The sequence below is a fragment of the Salvelinus alpinus genome, chromosome 2 (genome assembly GCF_045679555.1).
Source record: "Salvelinus alpinus chromosome 2, SLU_Salpinus.1, whole genome shotgun sequence".
NCBI lineage: Eukaryota > Metazoa > Chordata > Actinopteri > Salmoniformes > Salmonidae > Salvelinus > Salvelinus alpinus.
This window is the reverse complement of record NC_092087.1, coordinates 1,378,226-1,397,738: the sequence shown is the minus strand read 5'-3', so window position 1 is coordinate 1,397,738 and position 19,513 is coordinate 1,378,226. Positions and strand designations below refer to the sequence as shown.

Below are 19,513 nucleotides of genomic sequence, written 5' to 3'. Positions count from 1 at the left end.
ATTGACTGGAATTTAAATATAATTGACCCAAACCCTGGTTTCATTTGACCTCAGATGTTGATGCTGCCACCACCTTGCTTCACCGTAGGGATGGTGCCAGGTTTCCTCCAGACATGAGGTTGGCATTCAGGCCAAAGAGGTCCATCTTGGTTTCTTCAGACCAGAGAATCTTGTTTCTCACGGTCTGAGAGTCCTTTAGGTGCCTTTTGGCAAACTCAGAGTGGGCTGTCATGTGCCTTTTACTGAGGAGTGGCTTCCGTCTTGCCACTTTACCACAAAGGCCTGATTTGTGGACTGCTGCAGAGATGGTTGTCCTTCTGGAAGGTTCTCCCATCTCCACAGAGGAACTCTGGAGCTCTACCATCATCCCTTTCCCCCTAATTGCTCAGTTTGTCCGTGCAGAAAGCTCTAGGAAGAGTCTTGGTGGTTCTTATATAGACAGGTGTGTGCCTTTCCAAATCTGTCCAATCAATTTAATTTACCACAGGTGGACTCCAATCAAGTTGTAGAAACATCTCAAGGATGGTTAATGGAAACAGGATGCACCTGAGCTCAAATTCAAGTCTCATAGCAAAGTGTCTGAATACTTATGTAAATAAGGTATTTCGGTTTTGCTAACATTTCTTAAAAAATGTTTTCACTTTGTCAATATGGGGTATTGTGTGTAGATTGATGAGTAAAATAAACAATTTAATCAATTTCTGAATAAGGCAATAACGCAACAAAATGTGGATAAAGGGGAATTGGTCTGAATGCTTTCCGAATGTACTGTATATTAAAACAAGTATCTATAGGTTCTATGCTGCAGTGGCCTTAACAATCCCCACAAAATCCTGGAGGGATATTCCACTGTCGTTTTCTGCTCTCTCATGCAAACACTCCAGTACATTACTAGGCTACAGCTCCTGTAGTCACAGCTTGTCTGCGGAGGCTTGTATTAGCCTATAGTTTATATAAATAACACGTTACTATTCATGACTAATAATGCATGTTTTTCAGTAAAAATGTATATAATTTATGAGGCTACATTTGTTTTATACGAAATTCAAACGCACTCCCATGGATGATCACGATTGATGTTCGCAGTGTGCCGCGGACGCCGTCACTCAACCGGGGAGGGGAAAAAAACACACCTCATGTTGCAAAACATAGCCTACATCCAACACAACACGGCCGGGATATTCAGATTCTTAAATGTAGAATTCGGGGGCTGACTACTATAGAAATCAGACAGACAAGCCGTGATGAGTGATAGTCACCAACCTGCTGCAGTTTGCTGTGCTCCGGTAGCTCCGGCGGCACGAGGTTCCGCGATGATGCTGCTCGGGTCGCTGTGAGATCTGCCTCTCTGCAGCAGGCAGGACTCCTCCAGCACATTCGAGGTAGCCATGGAGATGGAGACAGACTACAGACTGGAGACAGGCAGACTAAAACGGTCGGAAAAGAAAATACAATATTGAGAATGTTCTCAGCGTCAGAGAGATACAAGGTCACCGCGAGCAGAACATCCAGCGGTAGTCGGTAATGGGTAGTAACGGATAATTAATTCGGTTTGACAACCAACCACATCTTCGTTGAGTAGGCGACCCGAGAGGCAACGGGAGGAAGATAATATACCCATCAGTGACGCGTCTCTCTCTCTCCCCCTCTCCGTCCCCCTCTCTGTCCACCTCTAGCAATCTCCCTCTCTGCGTGAGCATGTGTGCCAACCTAGAGGAGAGGGATGGTGTTCGTAGGATACAGTGACATGTTTGTCTGATATTATGGCAAAATTCATATAAAATCCGACTTTTTATTTTATTTTAGCTGAGCTCATACAAGACTAAGGACATTAAAGGGGCAATCTGCGAATGATTTATATATATGCCCATTAATTATATATACCCATGGATTCTTGAAGAATGTAATTTATACATGCCTCATGAGTTTTGTTCAACTGTGGTACCCCATCAAAACGCAAAAAAATCTGCTTGTTTTACCCCATGGTTGATAAACAAGACAATTGTAAACACAGACAGTATATCCTCAAAGCATGGTTAAAACGATGTCTAATATCGTTGACAGTCATTCATGGCATCCATAGCTCTTTCTTTGAGTTTGATAGTGGTGGTTACATCTCTCCAACCCCATCCCTAAGCTATTACCAAAACAGCTGCTGTGAACTGCAGATCGTTCCTCTAAGGATAGGGGTGGTTTCCCTGACACAGATTAGGCCTAAAATTAGTCCTGGACTAAAAAATAGATTATCTTTGGGGACAAACAACATCGTTCACTGATATACAACACTCCATCTCCTTCATGACAATGTCAGCATCCCAAATGGACCACGCCAGCCCAGGACCTCTCCATCTGGCTTCTTCTCCTGCAGGATCGTCTGAGGGGGGATGGGAGGGTGTTGAGGAGTATTTCTGTCTGTAAGCCCTTTTGTGTGGAAAACCTCATTCTGATGGTCTGGGCCTGGCTCTCCTGCCCAGTCATGTGAAATCTATAGATTAGGGTTTAATGGATTTATTTCAATTGACTAATTTCCTTCTATGAACTGTAACTCAGTAAAATCATTGTTGCATTTATATAAAAATTTAAAAAAACATTTATATTTTTGTTCAGTTTACATCCATTCCATCCACACAGAACTTACTGGAAGATCCACTTGGAGTGAAAACCTACATGAGGGTTAAAAAGAAACCTGGCAACCAGGCTAAAATGTCCTGGAACTGGGTAAAGTTCATGATGCTGTTGACCTTAACAAGGGCCCCAGCATCAGTGGAATCAAAATAGCCCCATAACATCAAAGATCCACCACCATATTTTAAAGTAGGTCTGACATACTTTTTTGCATATGTTTCTGTTCATCAATGCCAAACCCACCACTGGTGTGCGTGGCCAAAAAGCTTTATTTTCATGCCATCTGACCACAACACTGGCTGGAGTTTGATAAACGCCATTTTGCACTTGGATTGGAACCGGTGCTGTGATCAGATGACCTTTGGCCAGGCAAACCAATGGTGAGTTTGGCATTGATTAACAGAAGTCTAACGGATGTGAAATGGCTAGCTAGTTAGCGGTGGTGCGCGCTAATAGCGTTTCAATCGGTTACGTCACTCGCTTTGAGACCTTGAAGTAGTGGTTCCCCTTGCTCTGCAAGGGCCGCGGCTTTTGTGGAGCGATGGGTAACGATGCTTCGTGGGTGTCAGTTGTTGATATGTGCGTACAGCAAACTTGTACACATTGTAAAATAGAAAATAGAAAATAGTATTCAGAACATGACCTACCCCTTGCATCACATTTTCCTACTGGGAAGACCTGACGTTCGCGATCTCCCCCTATCTGCAAGCGGGGCCAATCACAACACACCTTATTGTCATCAGAGTTGAACTAACCAATAAGAATGCTTGAACATTAAATACACATTTCTTTAGAGGCAAGTGGAAACATAACCAACCCTGTTACAGAAGCAACACCAGTGGTGGGTTTATCACCCCAAGCGCTAATCAAAATCTATAAAGAAATGGTTAATTGACCACAAAAATCAACATTTTGCAATGATCAACGCAGTCTCCGGACTTGAACCCCATTGAAAACCTGCGGTTTGGACTGAAGAGAGCAGTCCATAAGCACAGACGAAGATCCCTCCCATTGTGTTCTCCAATCAGAATGGTCTATTCCTCCATACAGAATCTGATTGGAGAACACATTTGGAGGGATCTTAGACCATTCCTCCATACAGAATCTGATTGGAGAACACATTGGGAGGGATCTTAGACCATTCCTCAATACATAATCTGATTGGAGAACACATTGGGTGGGATCTTAGACCATTCCTCCATACAGAATCTGATTGGAGAACGCATTGGGAGGGATCTTAGACCATTCCTCCATACAGAATCTGATTGGAGAACACATTGGGAGGGATCTTAGACCATTCCTCCATACAGAATCTGATTGGAGAACACAGTGGGAGGGATTTTAGACCATTCCTCCATACAGAATCTGATTGGAGAACACAGTGGGAGGGATTTTAGACCATTCTTCCATACAGAATCTGATTGGAGAACACATGTGTTCTCCAGTCTCATAAAACATGTTAGAAAAAGGCTCAGTGTAATGATCCTCACAAGGGGAGGTGCTAGAGGAATGATCCTCACAAGGGGAGGTGCTAGAGGAATGATCCTCACAAGGGGAGGTGCTAGAGGAATGATCCTCACAAGGGGAGGTGCTAGAGGAATGATCCTCACAAGGGGAGGTGCTAGAGGAATGATCCTCACAAGGGGAGGTGCTAGAGGAATGATCCTCACAAGGGGAGGTGCTAGAGGAATGAGAACAAGGGTGCCAATCATTTCAACCCCTATCTTTTTGAGATTTTTTTTATTACTTGTTAAACAAAATCTCTAGGATAAAATTATTTAATTTTTTTTGCATACAATATAGGTCAATATTTCAATAATTTAATTTATACAGTCTTTGTTGCTCATCTTTATCAAAGGTGTCAATAATTACTGGACTACATTTCCTGTACATTCATGAAAATATATTAATTATTGAAATATGAACAATTAATAAGGGAAGCTTATGGACACAACAATTATCAAATGCAATTATAAAATAATTTAAAATTGTAAAATAATTAAATAAATAAAAAAGTTAATACATATGGAAATCTTGATCAGAAAATCTATTCAGTCAGAATCAACTCATTCTAATCATCACCATATGGTTCAGTAGATTGTAGACGCAGAAGGGGATGTAGACTGGGGATGAAGTCTGGGGATGAAGGCTGGGGATGTAGGCTGGAGATGAAGGCTGGGGATGAAGACTGGGGATGAAGACTGGGGATGAAGACTGGGGATTTAGGCTGGGGATGAAGACTGGGGATTTAGGCTGGGGATTTAGGCTGGGGATGAAGTCTGGGGATTTAGGCTGGGGATTTAGGCTGGGGATGAAGACTGGGGATTTAGGCTGGGGATTAAGGCTGGGGATGTAGACTGGGGATGAAGGCTGGGGATGAAGACTGGGGATGTAGGCTGGGGATGAAGGCTGGGGATGTAGGCTGGGGATGAAGGCTGGGGGTGAAGGCTGGGGATGAAGGCTGGGAATGTAGGCTGGGGATGAAGGCTGGGGATGAAGGCTGGGGATGAAGGCTGGGGATGAAGACTGGGGATGAAGGCTGGGGATGTAGGCTGGGGATGAAGACTGGGGATGAAGACTGGGGATGAAGGCTGGGGATGAAGACTGGGGATGAAGGCTGGGGATGAAGACTGGGGATGAAGGCTGGGGATGAAGACTGGGGATGAAGGCTGGGGATGTAGGCTGGGGATGAAGACTGGGGATGAAGACTGGGGATGAAGGCTGGGGATGTAGGCTGGGGATGAGGTTGAACCGTTCATCAACTCCCAGCGGGTGATCACTAACACACTGTGGCCACCAGCCGTTCATCAACACCCAGCAGGTGATCACTAACACACCGTGGCCACCAGCCGTTCATCAACACCCAGCAGGTGATCACTAACACACCGTGGCCACCAGCCGTTCGTCGGCAGGGTGTCTCTCTTTAGACAGCCAGCCCAATTATGATCTTTTTTCATATTAGCTCTGACAAATATATGTGAAGAGATCTGATGTGATTGGTCAAAAGACCAATTGGCGGAAAAGAGATCATATTTGGGCTGCCTGTGTAAACGCAGCCAGTCTCCTGACTCTACATGGCTTCATCAGCCATTTAACAGGTTGTCACGGTTATAGCTTGCTCTCGTTCGTCACGGCCTTGACCCTGAGTACCCCCTCCTGGGCACAGCTGGCAGCCAGCACCCCGTCTCTCCTCCACAGACGTCCCTGGACCAGCCCTCTGCTGCCCCCTGGTGGACACACACACACGTACATTAGCATGGGGGAAGACTAACACAGAGAACCAGTTGGAAGGTGAATGCTGCTGTCTAACTTTGCGTGTCCGTGTGCGTGAGTATGTGTCTCTGTGTGTCCATATCTGTCTCTCTATGTGGGTGTGTGTGAGAGTGAGTGTGTGTGTCCAGTTTGTGTGTATATGTGTCTCTGTGTGTCCATACCTGTCTCTCTATGTGGGTGTGTGTGTGAGTGGGTGGGAAGTGTGTGTGTGTGTGTGTGTGTCCAGTGTGTGTGTGTGTCCAGTATGTGTGTATATATATATGGTCATACCAGCCCAAGAGCTCTCAGTCTCGTAGAGCATCCATTCGTCTGCCCTGAAGGTGTTGTGGAACCACATGGCGTGATCCAGAGAGGCTGAGAAAGTGGCACGCTGCCCGGGGTAGGGCAGGAGAGCAGTGTCCAGGAACGAATAGTCTGACACATAGGCTGCCACACAGCAGTGGAGCTTCATATCACCTTTACCTGGGGTAACACACACAGCTTACTGCATCTCCCTCTGGCAGAGTGGTTAGAGCCGGGCGGGTTAGAGCGGGTCGAGTCAGAGTGGGTCGGCATAGAGCAGGGCGGGTCAGAGCAGGGAGGGTCAGAGCAGGGAGGGTCAGAGCAGGGAGGGTCAGAGCAGGGAGGGTCAGAGCAGAGAGGGTCAGAGCAGAGAGGGTCAGAGCAGGGAGGGTCAGAGCAGAGAGGGTCAGAGCAGGGAGGGTCAGAGCAGGGAGGGTCAGAGCAGAGAGGGTCAGAGCAGGGAGGGTTAGAGCAGGGCGGCTTAAAGCAGGGAGGGTCAGAGCCGGGCGGGTTAGAGCGGGTCGGGTCAGAGTGGGTCGGCATAGAGCAGGGCGGGTCAGAGCAGGGAGGGTCAGAGCAGGGAGGGTCAGAGCAGAGAGGGTCAGAGCAGGGAGGGTCAGAGCAGGGAGGGTCAGAGCAGGGAGGGTTAGAGCAGGGCGGCTTAAAGCAGGGAGGGTCAGAGCAGGGAGGGTCAGAGCAGGGAGGGTCAGAGCAGAGAGGGTCAGAGCAGGGAGGGTCAGAGCAGGGAGGGTCAGAGCAGGGAGGGTCAGAGCAGAGAGGGTCACAGCAGAGAGGGTCAGAGCAGGGAGGGTCAGAGCAGAGAGGGTCACAGCAGAGAGGGTCAGAGCAGGGAGGGTCAGAGCAGAGAGGGTCACAGCAGAGAGGGTCAGAGCAGGGAGGGTTAGAGCAGGGAGGGTCAGAGCAGGGAGGGTCAGAGCAGGGCTGGTTAGAGCAGGGAGGGTCAGAGCAGGGCCGGTTAGAGCAGGGAGGGTCAGAGCAGGGAGGGTCAGAGCAGAGAGGGTCAGAGCAGAGAGGGTCAGAGCAGAGAGGGTCAGAGCAGAGAGGGTCAGAGAAGAGAGGGTTAGAGCAGGACTGCCCAACTCTCTTCCTGCTGAGCTACCCTCCTGTAGCTTCCCGCCAACCCTAATTTGGAGTGAATAATTAGCTGCTTAATTAGCTGCTTACCAATACCTGAACCAGGTATGGTAGGTTAGGGTTGTACTGAAAACCACAGGACTGTAGATCTCCAGGACGAGGGAAGGGCAGCCCTGGGTTAGAGTCATACACCGTTCCTGTATCTTACCGATGTGGCCTCTAGCGCGCACCCAGTACAGCTTATGGGGTTCCATGGCAACGCCGCGGTAGAAGTCTGGAGGATTGACAGGTTTAATCTCTATGGGAACCTCGTCAGCTAGCAGCTTGTTCAGACCCTGTTTGGCTTTCTCAGCCAAGTCTGGCTTACTGGAACACACACAGAATGAGGATAGGATCAGTTCGGAGGTGAACCCTTGGCATTGCCATGTCCTACCGAGTTACACAGAACCAGGACCATTATATATATTTATTTCAGAGGTTTAAAAAGGAACATAAAGGAACGATATAAATCAACTTTGTTTGTTTGAACGGTTCAGAACTTTATTTTGCTGGTCGGAACCGTGGAACGGAAAGAAAAAGAATAGTGGATCTGATCAGAAGGAAAGGAAAATAATGTTTGGTTCCAACCCCTGGTTATAACCGTGTTATTACCTGAGGTAGAGCTGTATGAGTTCCTCCACCGTCAGCAGGTCTTCAGGAGGGGGGACAGAGGGCATGGTGAACTGGTGCTGCAGAGGAGAGGGCTGGTTACTGTGGAAGGAGGCCTGGCAGATGAGGATGGGTTGACCGTGTTGGATGGCCTTCACTGACCGCACGCTGAAACTACGACCGTCCCTGGTCCTCTCCACCTGGTACAGCACCGGCACCTTGGGGTCGCCTGAGGCCCGAGGAGAGAGGTAGGGCTATATGTTAGGAGGGTTTAGGTCAGAGGTTATAGGTTAGGGTCCCTGTAGGCTCCTCCTCCAGGCCTGCCCAGCTGAAGAAACGCCGAACAGAGACACACGACATTGAACTCCACTGAGTTCCCCCATTACCTAGATACAGTGTATTCAGAAAGTATTTAGACCCAATTACTGTAACATTTTGTTACGTTATTTTTTTTAAACCCCTCATCAATCTACACACAATACCCAATAATGACAAAGCAAACACAGGCTTTTAAATTTTTTTGCAAATGTATTAAAAATAAAAACTTGTCCCGAAGCCATTCCTGCTTTGTCTTGGCTGTGTGCTTAAGGTCGTCGTCCTGTTGGAAGGTTAACCTTCACCCCAGTCTGAGGTCCTGAGCGCTCTGAAGCAGGTTTTCATGAAGAATCTCTCTGTACTTTGCTCTGTTCATCTTTCTCTCAATTCTGACACGTTTCCCAGTCCCTGCCGCTGAAAAATATCCCCACAGCATGCTGCCACCACCATGCTTCACCGTAGGGATGGTGCCAGGTTTCCTCCCGATGTGACGCTTGGCATTCCGGTCAAAAGAGTTCAATCTTGGTTTCATCAGAACAGAGAATCTTGAGTGGCCCAGCCAGGGCCCGGACTTGAATCCAATCGAACATTTCTGGAGAGACCTGAAAATAGCTGTGCAACGACGCTCCCCATCCAACCTGACAGAGCTTGAGAGGATCTGCAGAGAAGAATGGGAGAAACTCCCCAAATACAGGTGTGCCAAGCTTGTAGCGTCATACCCCAGAAGAATAGAGGCTGTAATCGCTGCCAAAAGTGCTTTAACAAAGTACTGAGTAAAGGGTCTGAAAACTTATGTAAATGTGATATCTTTTTTTTTTTTATACAGATTTTCTAAAAACCTGTTTTCGCTTTGTCATTATGGGGTATTGAGTCATTGTGGGGTATTGAGTCATTGTGGGGTATTGAGTCATTGTGGGGTAGTGTGTCATCGTGGGGTAGTGTGCCATCGTGGGGTAGTGTGCCATCGTGGGGTGTTGTGTCATCGTGGGGTGTTGTGTCATCGTGGGGTGTTGTGTCATCGTGGGGTGTTGTGTCATCGTGGGGTGTTGAGTCATCGTGGGGTGTTGAGTCATCGTGGGGTGTTGAGTCATCGTGGGGTGTTGAGTCATCGTGGGGTGTTGAGTCATCGTGGGGTGTTGAGTCATCGTGGGGTGTTGAGTCATTATGGGGTAAATTAATTATGGGGTAGATTAATGAGGGGGAAAAAGACTAATACATTTTTAGAATAAGGTTGTAATGTAACAAAATGTTGAAAAAGTCAAGGGGTCTGAATACTTTATGAATGCACTATACGTTGAGTCTATAGTTACTACACAGTACGTTAGGAGAGTTGGGGTCAGGGGTTATAAACTCAGAAAAAAACGAAACGTCCCTTTTTAGGAACCTGTCTTTCAAAGATAATTCGTACAAATCCAAATAACTACACAGATCTTCCATGTAAAGGGTTTAAACACTGTTTCCCATGCTTGTTCAATGAACCATAAACTATTAATGAACATGCACCAGTGGAACGGTCGTTAAGACACTAACAGCTTACAGACGGTAGGCAATTAAGGTCACAGCTATGAAAACTTAGGACACTAAAGAGGCCTTTCTACTGACTCTGAAAAACACCAAAAGAAAGATGCCCTGCTCATCTGTGTGAACGTGCCTTAGGCATGCTGCATGGAGGCATGAGGACTGCAGATGTGGCCAGGGCAATAAATTGCAATGTCCGTACTGTGAGACGCCTAAGACAGCGCTACAGGGAGACAGGACAGATAGCTGATCGTCTTCGCAGTGGCAGACCACGTGTAACAACACCTGCACAGGATCGGTACATTCGAACATCAAACCTGCGGGACAGGTACAGGACAGCAACAACAACTGCACGAGTTACACCAGGAACGCACAATCCCTCCATCAGTGCTCAGACTGTCCACAATAGGCTGAGAGACAACAGGCCTACAAGCCCTCAGTCCAGCCTAAGGCAGGTCCTCACCAGACATCACCGGCAACAACGTCGCCTATGGGCACAAACCCACTGTCGCTGGACCAGACAGGACTGGCAAAAAGTGCTCTTCACTGACGAGTCAAGGTTTTGTCTCACCAGGGGCGATGGTCGGATTTGCATTTATCGTCGAAGGAATGAGCGTTACTTTAAAGCCTGTACTCTGGAGCGGGATCGATTTGGAAGTGGAGGGTCTGTCATGGTCTGGGGCGGTGTGTCACAGCGTCATCGGACTGAGCTTGTTGTCATTGCAGGCAATCTCAACGCTGTGCGTTACAGGAAGACATCCTCCTCCCTCATGTGGTACCCTTCCTACAGGCTCATCCTGACATGACCCTCCAGCATGACAAGGCCACCAGCCATACTGCTTGTTCTGTGTGTGATTTCCTGCAAGACAGGAATGTCAGTGTTCTGCCATGGCCAGCAAAGAGCCCGGATCTCAATCCTATTGAGCACGTCTGGGACCCGTTGGATCGGAGGGTGAGGGCTAGGGCCATTCCCCACAGAAATGTCCGGGAACTTGCAGGTGCCTTGGTGGAAGAGTGGGGTAACATCTCACAGCAAGAACTGGCAAATCTGGTGCAGTCCATGAGGAGGAGATGCACTGCAGTACTTAATGCAGCTGGTGGCCACACCAGATACTGACTGTTACTTCTGATTTTGAACCCCCCTTTGTTCAGGAACACATTATACCATTTCTGTTAGCCACATGTCTGTGGAACTTGTTCAGTTTATGTCTCAGTTGTTGAATCTGGTTATGTTCATACAAATATTTACACATGTTAAGTTTGCTGAGAATAAACACAGTTGACAGTGAGAGGATGTTTCTTTCTTTGCTGAGTTTATGTTAGAAGAGTTGGGGTCAGGGGTTATATGTTAGGATCAGAGTTATATGTTAGGATAGTTAAGGTCAGGGTGAGGAGCAGGAAGGTAAGGGTCAGGATGAGGAGCAGGAAGGTAAGGGTCAGAATGAGGAGCAGGAGGGTAAGGGTCAGGATGAGGAGCAGGAAGGTAAGGGTCAGAATGAGGAGCAGGAAGGTAAAGTTCAGGGTGTGGAGCAGGAGCAGGAAGGTAAGGGTCAGAATGAGGAGCAGGAAGGTAAGGGTCAGGATGAGGAGCAGGAAGGTAAGGGTCAGGATGAGGAGCAGGAAGGTAAGGGTCAGGATGAGGAGCAGGAAGGTAAGGGTCAGGATGAGGAGCAGGAGGGTAAGGGTCAGGATGAGGAGCAGGAAGGTAAGGGTCAGGATGAGGAGCAGGAAGGTAAGGGTCAGGATGAGGAGCAGGAAGGTAAGGGTCAGGATGAGGAGCAGGAGGGTAAGGGTCAGGATGAGGAGCAGGAAGGTAAGGGTCAGGATGAGGAGCAGGAGGGTAAGGGTCAGGATGAGGAGCAGGAGGGTAAGGGTCAGGATGAGGAGCAGGAAGGTAAGGGTCAGGATGAGGAGCAGGAGGGTAAGGGTCAGGATGAGGAGCAGGAAGGTAAGGGTCAGGATGAGGAGCAGGAAGGTAAGGGTCAGGATGAGGAGCAGGAAGGTAAGAGTCAGGATGAGGAGCAGGAGGGTAAGGGTCGGGATGAGGAGCAGGAAGGTAAGGGTCAGGAAGAGGAGCAGGAGGGTAAGGGTCAGGATGAGGAGCAGGAAGGTAAGGGTCAGGATGAGGAGCAGGAGGGTAAGGGTCAGGATGAGGAGCAGGAAGGTAAGGGTCAGGATGAGGAGCAGGAAGGTAAGGGTCAGGATGAGGAGCAGGAAGGTAAGGGTCAGAATGAGGAGCAGGAAGGTAAGGGTCAGGATGAGGAGCAGGAAGGTAAGGGTCAGGATGAGGAGCAGGAAGGTAAGGGTCAGAATGAGGAGCAGGAAGGTAAGGGTCAGAATGAGGAGCAGGAGGGTAAGGGTCAGGGTGTGGAGCAGGAAGGTAAGGGTCAGGATGAGGAGCAGGAAGGTAAAGTTCAGGGTGTGGAGCAGGAGCAGGAAGGTAAGGGTCAGAATGAGGAGCAGGAAGGTAAGGGTCAGGATGAGGAGCAGGAAGGTAAGGGTCAGGATGAGGAGCAGGAAGGTAAGGGTCAGGATGAGGAGCAGGAAGGTAAGGGTCAGGATGAGGAGCAGGAAGGTAAGGGTCAGGGTGTGGAGCAGGAGCAGGAAGGTAAGGGTCAGAATGAGGAGCAGGAAGGTAAGGGTCAGGATGAGGAGCAGGAGGGTAAGGGTCAGAATGAGGAGCAGGAGGGTAAGGGTCAGGATGAGGAGCAGGAAGGTAAGGGTCAGGGTGTGGAGCAGGAGCAGGAACGTAAGGGTCAGAATGAGGAGCAGGAAGTTAAGGGTCAGGATGAGGAGCAGGAGCAGGAAGGTAAGGGTCAGGATGAGGAGCAGGAAGGTAAGGGTCAGGATGAGGAGCAGGAGGGTAAGGGTCAGGATGAGGAGCAGGAAGGTAAGGGTCGGGATGAGGAGCAGGAAGGTAAGGGTCAGGGTGTGGAGCAGGAGCAGGAAGGTAAGGGTCAGGATGAGGAGCAGGAAGGTAAGGGTCAGGATGAGGAGCAGGAGGGTAAGGGTCAGGATGAGGAGCAGGGAGGTAAGGTTCAGGATGAGGAGCAGGAAGGTAAGGGTCAGGATGAGGAGCAGGAAGGTAAGGGTCAGGATGAGGAGCAGGAAGGTAAGGGTCAGGATGAGGAGCAGGAAGGTAAGGGTCAGGATGAGGAGCAGGAAGGTAAGGGTCAGGATGAGGAGCAGGAAGGTAAGGGTCAGGATGAGGAGCAGGAAGGTAAGGGTCAGGATGAGGAGCAGGAAGGTAAGGGTCAGGATGAGGAGCAGGAGGGTAAGGATCAGGATGAGGAGCAGGAGGGTAAGGGTCAGGATGAGGAGCAGGAAGGTAAGGGTCAGGATGAGGAGCAGGAAGGTAAGGGTCAGGATGAGGAGCAGGAGGGTAAGGGTCAGGATGAGGAGCAGGAAGGTAAGGGTCAGGATGAGGAGCAGGAGGGTAAGGGTCAGGATGAGGAGCAGGAGGGTAAGGGTCAGGATGAGGAGCAGGAAGGTAAGGGTCAGGATGAGGAGCAGGAAGGTAAGGGTCAGGATGAGGAGCAGGAGGGTAAGGGTCAGGATGAGGAGCAGGAAGGTAAGGGTCAGGATGAGGAGCAGGAAGGTAAGGGTCAGGGTGTGGAGCAGGAGCAGGAAGGTAAGGGTCAGAATGAGGAGCAGGAAGGTAAGGGTCAGGATGAGGAGCAGGAGGGTAAGGGTCAGAATGAGGAGCAGGAGGGTAAGGGTCAGGATGAGGAGCAGGAAGGTAAGGGTCAGGGTGTGGAGCAGGAGCAGGAACGTAAGGGTCAGAATGAGGAGCAGGAAGTTAAGAGTCAGGATGAGGAGCAGGAGCAGGAAGGTAAGGGTCAGGATGAGGAGCAGGAAGGTAAGGGTCGGGATGAGGAGCAGGAAGGTAAGGGTCAGGGTGTGGAGCAGGAGCAGGAAGGTAAGGGTCAGGATGAGGAGCAGGAAGGTAAGGGTCAGGATGAGGAGCAGGAGGGTAAGGGTCAGGATGAGGAGCAGGGAGGTAAGGTTCAGGATGAGGAGCAGGAAGGTAAGGGTCAGGATGAGGAGCAGGAAGGTAAGGGTCAGGATGAGGAGCAGGAAGGTAAGGGTCAGGATGAGGAGCAGGAAGGTAAGGGTCAGGATGAGGAGCAGGAAGGTAAGGGTCAGGATGAGGAGCAGGAAGATAAGGGTCAGGATGAGGAGCAGGAAGGTAAGGGTCAGGATGAGGAGCAGGAAGGTAAGGGTCAGGATGAGGAGCAGGAGGGTAAGGATCAGGATGAGGAGCAGGAGGGTAAGGGTCAGGATGAGGAGCAGGAAGGTAAGGGTCAGGATGAGGAGCAGGAAGGTAAGGGTCAGGATGAGGAGCAGGAAGGTAAGGGTCAGGATGAGGAGCAGGAAGGTAAGGGTCAGGATGAGGAGCAGGAGGGTAAGGGTCAGGATGAGGAGCAGGAGGGTAAGGGTCAGGATGAGGAGCAGGAAGGTAAGGGTCAGGATGAGGAGCAGGAAGGTAAGGGTCAGGATGAGGAGCAGGAGGGTAAGGGTCAGGATGAGGAGCAGGAAGGTAAGGGTCAGGATGAGGAGCAGGAAGATAAGGGTCAGGTGTTAAATGGGACCTCTCCAGCTGGAACATGGGCCAGAGGGGAGCATGAGAGGTAGTAGCAGGGTTAGTAGTCAGTATAGGGTAGGTTAGTTGGAGCAGGGCAAATTCAATCAGACTGATTCAATCAGGCTAATTCAATCTGTACCTTGACTGTATACTCTGTGGCATGTTGTGGTAATGTTGACTGTATAATCTGTGGCATGTTGTGGTAATGTTGACTGTATAATTTGTGGCATGTTGTGGTAATGTTGACTGTATAATCTGTGGCATGTTGTGGTAATGTTGACTGTATAATCTGTGGCATGTTGTGGTAGTGTTGACTGTTTAATCTGTGGCATGTTCTGGTAATGTTGACTGTATAATCTGTGGCATGTTGTGGTAATGTTGACTCTATAATTTGTGGCATGTTGTGGTAATGTTTAGTGTATAATCTGTGGCACGTTGTGGCAATGTTGAGTGTATAATCTGTGGAATGTTGTGGTAATGTTGAGTGTATAATCTGTGGAATGTTGTGGTAATGTTGAGTGTATAATCTGTGGAATGTTGTGGTAATGTTGAGTGTATAATCTGTGGCATGTTGTGGTAATGTTGAGTGTATAATCTGTGGAATGTTGTGGTAATGTTGAGTGTATAATCTGTGGCATGTTGTGGTAATGTTGAGTGTATAATCTGTGGCATGTTGTGGTAGTGTTGACTGTTTAATCTGTGGCATGTTGTGGTAATGTTGACTGTATAATCTGTGGCATTTTGTGGTAATGTTGAGTGTATAATCTGTGGCATGTTGTGGCAATGTTGAGTGTATAATCTGTGGAATGTTGTGGTAATGTTGACTGAATAATCTGTGGAATGTTGTGGTAATGTTGAGTGTATAATCTGTGGAATGTTGTGGTAATGTTGAGTGTATAATCTGTGGCATGTTGTGGTAATGTTGAGTGTATAATCTGTGGCATGTTGTGGTAGTGTTGACTGTATAATCTGTGGCATGTTGTGGTAATGTTGACTGTATAATCTGTGGCATGTTGTGGTAATGTTGACTGTATAATCTGTGGAATGTTGTGGTAATGTTGAGTGTATAATCTGTGGCATGTTGTGGTAATGTTGAGTGTATAATCTGTGGCATGTTGTGGTAGTGTTGACTGTATAATCTGTGGCATGTTGTGGTAATGTTGACTGTATAATCTGTGGCATGTTGTGGTAATGTTGACTGTCTAATCTGTGGCATGTTGTGGTAATGTTGCCTGTATAATCTGTGGCATGTTGTGGTAATGTTGACTGAAGGTCAGTTCCTCACTGCCCCGTGAAAAGTTACTGTTCAATCGATTACATTTATAATGGCCTTTTTACATCAGCAGATGTCACAAAGTGCTTATACAGACACCCAGTCTAAAACCCCAAACAGCAAGCAATGCAGAAGCATTGTATAACCATGTGGGGTGTTGCGGTAATGCTATGATAGAGTTGTGGTAGTGTTGTAATATTATGGTAATGCTATGGTAGTGTTGTGCTAATGTTGACAATGTCAGCTCCTCACCTGCCCGTACAAAGTAGCAGTGGAGAGAGTGAGCCAAAACGTTTTCCCCGACGGACTCTGCTGCAGCCACCAGGGCCTGGCCAATGATCTGACCCCCAAACAGACGACGGGTACGGGGCACCCAGTGGTGAGTCCCTCTGTAACGCGGTGCGCACACACACACACACACACACACACACACACACACACACACACACACACACACACACACACACACACAGAGAGACAACCAGAATTTCCCAGATGAGGGGGCACAAGTTTATACTGAGTTGCATCACAATTAAAACTTGACATTGTCATAGTACAACTAAACAACAATAGGTAAATGTCGAGCAGTAGCTAGCTAACTAGCTGTACTGATCTGCTAATAGTAGACCAAAGGTGAGTGTTGGGCAGGCTAACAATATGCTACCAGTATGCTACCAGTATGCTACCTGTACAGCTCTATCTCCAGCTAACAATATGCTAACAGTATGCTACCTGTACAGCTCTATCTCCAGCTAACAGTATGCTACCTGTACAGATCTCCAGCTAACAGTATGCTACCTGTACAGCTCTATCTCCAGCTAACAGTATGCTACCTGTACAGATCTCCAGCTAACAGTATGCTACCTGTACAGCTCTATCTCCAGCTAACAGTATGCTAACAGTATGCTACCTGTACAGATCTATCTCCAGCTAAAAGTATGCTAACAGTATTCTACCTGTACAAATCTATCTCCAGCTAACAGTATGCTACCTGTACAGATCTCCAGCTAACAGTATGCCACCTGTACAGATCTATCTCCAGCTAACAGTATGCTACCTGTACAGATCTATCTCTAGCTAACAGTATGCTACCTGTACAGATCTATCTCCAGCTAACAGTATTCTACCTGTACAGATTTATCTCCAGCTAACAATATGCTACCTGTACAGATCTCCAGCTAACAGTATGCTACCTGTACAGATCTATCTCCAGCTAACAGTATGCTAACAGTATGCTACATGTACAGATCTCCAGCTAACAGTATGCTACCTGTACAGATCTATCTCCAGCTAACAGTATGCTAACAGTATGCTACTTGTACAGATCTATCTCCAGCTAACAGTATGCTAACAGTATGCTACCTGTACAGATCTATCTCCAGCTAACAGTATGCTAACAGTATGCTACTTGTACAGATCTATCTCCAGCTAACAGTATGCTAACAGTATGCTACCTGTACAGATCTATCTCCAGCTAACAGTATGCTAACAGTATGCTACCTGTACAGATCTATCTCCAGCTAACAATATGCTACCTGTACAGATCTATCTCCAGCTAACAGTATGCTACCTGTACAGCTCTATCTCCAGCTAACAGTATGCTACTTGTACAGATCTATCTCCAGCTAACAGTATGCTAACAGTATGCTACCTGTACAGATCTATCTCCAACTAACAGTATGCTAACAGTATTCTACCTGTACAGATCTATCTCCAGCTAACAGTATGCTAACAGTATGCTACCTGTACAGATCTATCTCCAGCTAACAGTATGCTACCAGAATGCTACCTGTACAGATCTATCTCCAGCTAACAGTATACTACCTGTACAGCTCTATCTCCAGCTAACAGTATGCTACCTGTACAGCTCTATCTCCAGCTAACAGTATGCTACCAGAATGCTACCTGTACAGATCTATCTCCAGCTAACAGTATACTACCTGTACAGCTCTATATCCAGCTAACAGTATGCTACCCGTATGCTACCTGTACAGCTCTATCTCCAGCTAACAGTATACTACCTGTACAGCTCTATCTCCAGCTAACAATATGCTACCTGTACAGATCTATCTCCAGCTAACAGTATGCTACCTGTACAGATCTATCTCCAGCTAACAGTATGCTACCTGTACAGATCTATCTCCAGCTAACAGTATGCTACCTGTACAGATCTATCTCCAGCTACCAGTATGCTAACAGTATTATACTGGTACAGCTCTATCTCCAGCTAACAGTATGCTACCAGAATGCTACCTGTACAGATCTATCTCCAGCTAACAGTATGCTAAGAGTATGTTACCTGTACAGATCTCCAGCTAACAGTATGCTAAGAGTATGCAACCTGTACAGATCTCCAGCTAACAGTATGCTAACAGTATGCTACCTGTACAGATATATCTCCAGCTAACAGTATGCTAACAGTATGCTAAGAGTATGCTACCTGTACAGATCTCCAGCTAACTGTATGCTAACAATATGCAACCTGTACAGATCTCCAGCTAACAGTATGCTAACAGTATGCTACCTGTACAGATATATCTCCAGCTAACAGTATGCTACCTGTACAGATCTATCTCCAGCTTCTCTAGGTTCAGAACGCTGGTGACCAGAACACTTCGAAGGTCTTGCGACACCGCAGCAGCGCCAGGAGGCACCGCGGAGTCCGACCTGTCTTCCGATGTTTCACCACTCACTTTCTCTGCCATGTTTCTCTTGCCGTTTTCTACTTCTTGTTGAATTCTTACTCTACTCTCCAAGCAGCTGGCAAACTGGAATAATTACGCGTCACCGCCATCTACTGGGTGTGAAGAATGTAATGGAGTGGAGCCATCATGTTTTTAAATGAGGATCCATCCTATGTGATTGTAATCTCCTTCCGAGTGGTACGGTTCAGTTGGTGTGTGGATGGATGTAAATAGTGCTCATGTCCAGAGTCTGTTTTGACTAATGCCAAAGATGCGTTCTTTCTGTGCTTTTCAAAATGTTTTATATCTAACCCAAGATAGACCACCGACTGTCGTTTTCCAATGGAAGCAAACTAATCATAGTGGGCAGAGCCAAACACCACCTAGCGAGATTCTATTGGCGCGTTCTAGCATGTATTTGCATATTTAGATTAGGGAACGCCTCTGTGCTGATGCTCATATATATTCCAATCTCCACGGGCAACACTATACGGACACTCCTGACCTGCAAACCGATATATCATTTCAGAATTGGTTAAGTATAGAGTTAGGGTTCGAGTTAAGGGTTTGATTAAGGGTCAGTTTTAGATTTTGAGTAGTCGTTTTGAAAGGCAGCAGTGTCCTTCGTCTCACAATCTCCACCACCAGCCTGCCTGCTCCTGCATTACCTACAAATCACCGGAAGGTGGCAGCACTCACCCAGGAATCACTGGGCCTGCAAGGTTACTCAGTGTGTGCGTGCGTGTGAATGCATTAGGGGTCATAACCAAACGTGGCACGACAGGTTCAAAGGTGGTGTGGCAAAAATGTTACCCGTTTTTTCCTGATCTCATAACCTGCTCAGGTAAAACTCTGGGTCCTATTTGTAGGCTATGACAAAATATTATTATTATAGATAGCTTCCCTTTTTCTCTGTGCTAGGACTATATAGCTGGGGTTTCCATGTCTGGTCATGTAAATTGGAAACACAAGGTGGATCAAACCCTTTCAAACTTCCACAAACCTTGTTATTATTCCTTTTTAATCTGATACTATATCAAAAGAGCCAGAGACAACAACTTCAATGGACAACATCCTCTGTAGTTTAGTGAACTACTGTAGCAGGGCTGGACAACATCCTCTGAAGTTTAGTGAACTACTGTAGCAGGGCTGGACAACATCCTGTAGTTTAGTGAACTACTGTAGCAGGGCTGGACAACATGCTCTGTAGTTTAG

The 19,513-nt window shown here is 47.6% G+C and overlaps 4 protein-coding genes across 4 annotated transcripts in view; 1 reads left to right on the top strand and 3 right to left on the bottom strand.

Annotated features, from left to right (window-relative positions):
- Window positions 1–4,231, bottom strand: part of LOC139552707 (phosphatase and actin regulator 3-like) — a 150,365-nt gene extending 146,134 nt beyond the window's left edge. The window contains exon 1 of the mRNA XM_071364716.1: window positions 1,264–4,231. Coding sequence (XP_071220817.1) covers window positions 1,264–1,390 — 127 coding nt within the window. The 5' untranslated portion in view covers window positions 1,391–4,231. The remainder of the gene's footprint in view (window positions 1–1,263) is intronic.
- LOC139552549 (uncharacterized) lies at window positions 2,297–5,433 on the bottom strand. The gene is made up of 2 exons (XM_071364378.1): window positions 4,708–5,433; window positions 2,297–2,374 (listed from the first exon to the last, which is right to left on the bottom strand). Exons 1-2 carry the CDS (start codon window positions 5,431–5,433, stop codon window positions 2,297–2,299), a joined length of 804 nt encoding a protein of 267 aa, XP_071220479.1.
- On the bottom strand, window positions 4,349–18,630 carry acot8 (acyl-CoA thioesterase 8). Its single transcript, XM_071364729.1, has 6 exons — window positions 18,174–18,630; window positions 15,867–16,003; window positions 7,927–8,152; window positions 7,484–7,641; window positions 6,169–6,360; window positions 4,349–5,852 (listed from the first exon to the last, which is right to left on the bottom strand). The coding sequence occupies exons 1-6, from the start codon at window positions 18,317–18,319 to the stop codon at window positions 5,734–5,736; spliced, it is 978 nt and encodes a 325-aa protein (XP_071220830.1). The 5' UTR covers window positions 18,320–18,630; the 3' UTR covers window positions 4,349–5,733.
- LOC139544632 (trichohyalin-like) lies at window positions 8,909–14,391 on the top strand. Its single transcript, XM_071351950.1, has 2 exons — window positions 8,909–8,932; window positions 11,143–14,391. The coding sequence occupies exons 1-2, from the start codon at window positions 8,909–8,911 to the stop codon at window positions 14,389–14,391; spliced, it is 3,273 nt and encodes a 1,090-aa protein (XP_071208051.1).
- Window positions 18,631–19,513: the final 883 nt, after the last annotated feature.